Below are 3,827 nucleotides of genomic sequence, written 5' to 3'. Positions count from 1 at the left end.
TCACGTGCACCTTTGTCAGGTTGCCTAGCACGTGATCAATTTCCTCCTTTTGACAGAACATTGATCTTTAATTCCTCTTGATTCAAGGAAGTCAGGGAATGCTGAAATTTTAGTGTTTTTACGATCTACTGTATTGCCATTAATCTTTCGCTGAGAACTGGAAATTCAGAGTTTTGTATACAAAGTATGTTATTTTTTTCTTGATCTGTCTTTTGGCTACCCTGGCTGCCAGAGGAATTTTTTTCAAGGGGGGTGAGAATACTCCTCGAATCTAAAACAACGGTGGTCCGTTGGCCAAAGCGTTCTTTTCCAACCTTGAAAAAAAAAAATCCTCTGGCAACCAAGGTATCTTTTAGTTTGCCTTTAACGTTAAATCCCGGCTTATACGTTACTTTTTGGTGCAAACGTTAAGGGCCCCCAGACGGATTTTTCGTGTGTTGCAAAGGAATTGAAATGTTACTTCCGGTGACTGACGTCATCACATCGTGAGCTGACCGGAAAACCCACTCACAAGCAAAAATCACGGCACGAACTGTTGTTTGTATCCAAGGTTTTTTCTCACCCTTTCTCGCGCTCATTCTCAGATCAACTGCGCATGCGTATACGAACAGACTTCCAGTTCCAGTTTTTTTTTCATATGGCATGCTTCACCCCCAAATACAGAATATAGCTAAGCATTGATTTTTTCAAATAATATTTTTTGAAAATGTTATGGGTATTTCAGTATTGTTTATCTCTTTAAAAAGAACATTTTTCAAAATAAAAAGAAAGCCATGCTTGGCTGGATGCAAAAACAAATACAAATTATCAAACCACTGATTACCGTATTTACCCGTGTATAATACGCGCCCGTGTATAATACGCACCCCAATTTTGGACTGCATTTTGAAAAAAAAAAGTTAGAGCAAAAAGCAAAACTAGTGTGAAAATTTGCTCTGTTGCATACAACAGTAAAGCAAATAAGCCTATGTAAAGTGTTTAAAAGCTGAAACCTTTAACTCATAGTCACAATCGAACAGCACTTCTCTCGCACAAGATTCGTCATCAACAAGTTCATCTTGTTGTCCGTCCACAAGATCGTATTGTGTGTTATCAAGGTTTTTTTACTACTCCATATTTGACAAAATACGACTCAATCATCTCTTCAGGCAGAACTGAGGTCAATCTGCCGAGAATTACTGCTAAATTGGTGTTTTCTCTGTAAACGCTGCTTTCATGCTTTCAGTCACATGAGCTTCGAAAGCATAAACAAGCAGGCTTCGTCTTCTCCCCAGTCCCAACACGTGGAGCATGCCAAACTCTTCATTCCTTCGGCATCCATTGGGCCTTTCTCTTGGGCGTCGCTGATAACCCTGTGCTTGTTTTTAACTTTAGGCACCGTTTTCCTCTTGAAAATCACCATTGGTCTTAATTTTGATCCATCACCAGCACGCACCAACAAAACAGTTGCGTGACATTAATTTTCTTCTCTGGCGAGAAGCCAGAAACAACGCATTTGTAACATGATCAGGGCTAGGTGATCTACTATCAGTATTGTTTATTAATCTGTAGCACCGTGACATGTACCCTGGGTGTCAGAGGTCCTATGTTTCTTTCGCGAGAAGAGGGCGGTTAAAACAGAGAGGCGAAAAATAAGAACTTCTGGTCATGGCGGTTAAGTCTCACTTCCATGATTTGTGATTATGAACACAGTCGCTGATTGGTTTTCATAGTCAGTGCCAGTCCTTCCTGAGTAAAAGCAATCTAACACTCAATTTCACTGGTTGTACGGTGATAATGTACCCCTGTGGCCACAAAACCAGTTTGGAGCGGAAGGAGTGCTACAAAAACAAAGCTGGCGGTGGAAGGCCGTGAATTCGAGCGCGCATTTAGACGTTTGCACAGCACAATACACAGTAAATTCTGGATTTTCGGAGATTTTAGAAATGAAACCTGTTCAGGAATTTCGTCAAGCATGAGGATGTGTTTCTGGTACTGCCAACTGGATGCAACTTGTGCCGAAAGTTTGTTTGTATTTGCATGATATCATGGATTCATTATCCAAAAGCTGCGATTGTAGTCGTTATTTGTTCCTTGAATGCTTTCATTGATTGAATGCCTTGATTGACTTTCATAGCTGAAAGAAAATCCGAAAACCGAAAACAATAGAAATATCGTGTTTCGAGTAAACAGCTAGTCACCCATGAGAAAACTGCAACCACCAACGTTAATTAGTTTGTGGTTTCATGTCGCTTTTGATTGGTTGCTGCATGATACATGTAGGAAATGTCAAATTAATCAAAACGTTCTATTCTCAAAGGACTTGAATTGGTACAACATTGACATCACTGTAGAAAACCGGTTTGAGAAGATATCTTATTTTGAAATTGCGTGGAAGTGAGCCTCTTAACCGCCGTGACCAGAGGTTCTCATTTTTCGCCTCTCCGTTTCAACCGCTCATCGCAAAAGAAAATTCAAACCTCTGGCATCCAGGGTGTACATGACAATTGCACACTGACCTCTGACCTGTGTTTTGGACCCACTGAAAAATCAAACCCAGCTACATTGTAAACTCACCAAATAGTTCATTCGTGACAAAATGTGGACAAAGTTCTCCTTCCCTACTGAGTCCCAGTACTCCTACAACACACCATCGGCCACTCTCCCGGGGCGAGATATTTTTCTTTTTGACAATGATTGGAGCTCCAAGCACAGAAGACAACTCTAGCTTCTGCTTGTCCTTTTCACTTGTCACTAGTTTATGCGTTTTAGTGTCTAATTTCAGTGTACGTTTCTCAGACCCAACAAAGTAATAAGCCTCCAAGTCTTCTTCTTGTTCGAAAGGTTTAAAAGCAACAACGAACACTTTATCCGACGGAAGTTTGGCAAAAATAGTACCCGCTGGAAGAAACGAGAAATGACCAAAGGTCTCAACGGTTGAATTCGAATCGACTGAAGCCGAGTATTTTCCAAAGTGTTGACTTGAAAAGCGATTCACTTGAGCTGGTTTGTTTAATAAGTCTCTGGTTACACCAGACCAAGTCACAAAATGCGCCACTTGCTTCTCATCCTTTTTGACGTAGACAGAGCAGGCCATTCCTTTAGTTTGGTAAATACCTTTAAACTCCTCCTTCCTCACGCCATAAATAGCCTTAAACGGATCAACGTCTTCCCTATACACTTCACCTTCACCAAACAGTGACCAAGAGCTCCCACTCCTGTTCGCCATTGTCGTTCAAACACCGGGGAAGGGAGGCCGAATGTTCTTCTTCCACTTCTACTGCGAGCAGTCTCTCTTTTGCGCTAGAATCGGCTTAACTGCAGAATATTCTACCCTTAATTAATTTTGGTGTGGATACGCAGTGGAAACATCGAGCTCAGTGGATACGCGGATACGTGGATATGCAGAATACGCACTCGTTTCCTGGTTCCCAGTATTTCTCCCTTCTGACGGCGCCAAACAAAAAGAGCGAAGGAGAAATCCTCGGAGACCCAGGGGAAGATCACGGACGTAAGCAGCAGTCTAAACGGGCGAAAGAAAATGGCGACGAAGAAAAGCATAGAAGGGCGAGAAGAGCCCTGGGGACAGGTGCTTACCAGACCAGTTTCAAACAGTCGGCGTAATTCTGAATTCTGATTGGTTCCAGAAATTCTGCTCAATCAGGGGTCAGCAAGCCGTCAAGTCGCTTCGTGGCCTCTTACACAAAAATCACTTGATCGCCTTTAAAAATACTCGCCTGGATTGCGCTCGAGGGTTAGAAATGTCGCAATCAATCACAGCACAAAATGTACGGGGAATCGTTCGGAATATCTGCGGAAAAATACGCTGGACCTTTCGCAGCCGGTGT

At 42.3% G+C, this 3,827-nt stretch overlaps 1 protein-coding gene across 2 annotated transcripts in view; it reads right to left on the bottom strand.

The window, feature by feature from the left end:
• Positions 1 to 3,558, bottom strand: part of LOC138037727 (uncharacterized) — a 56,207-nt gene extending 52,649 nt beyond the window's left edge. The window contains exon 1 of one of the 2 annotated variants that reach the window (XM_068883638.1): positions 2,557 to 3,558. In XM_068883638.1, coding sequence (XP_068739739.1) covers positions 2,557 to 3,208 — 652 coding nt within the window. In that variant the 5' untranslated portion in view covers positions 3,209 to 3,558. The remainder of the gene's footprint in view (positions 1 to 2,556) is intronic. The other variant, XM_068883645.1, reaches the window with a different exon arrangement.
• Between the last annotated feature and the right edge of the window lie 269 nt (positions 3,559 to 3,827).

This window comes from Montipora capricornis, chromosome 1 (genome assembly GCF_036669925.1).
Source record: "Montipora capricornis isolate CH-2021 chromosome 1, ASM3666992v2, whole genome shotgun sequence".
NCBI lineage: Eukaryota > Metazoa > Cnidaria > Anthozoa > Scleractinia > Acroporidae > Montipora > Montipora capricornis.
Note: the sequence above shows the minus strand (reverse complement) of the source record. Positions and strands in the feature narration are given on the sequence as shown.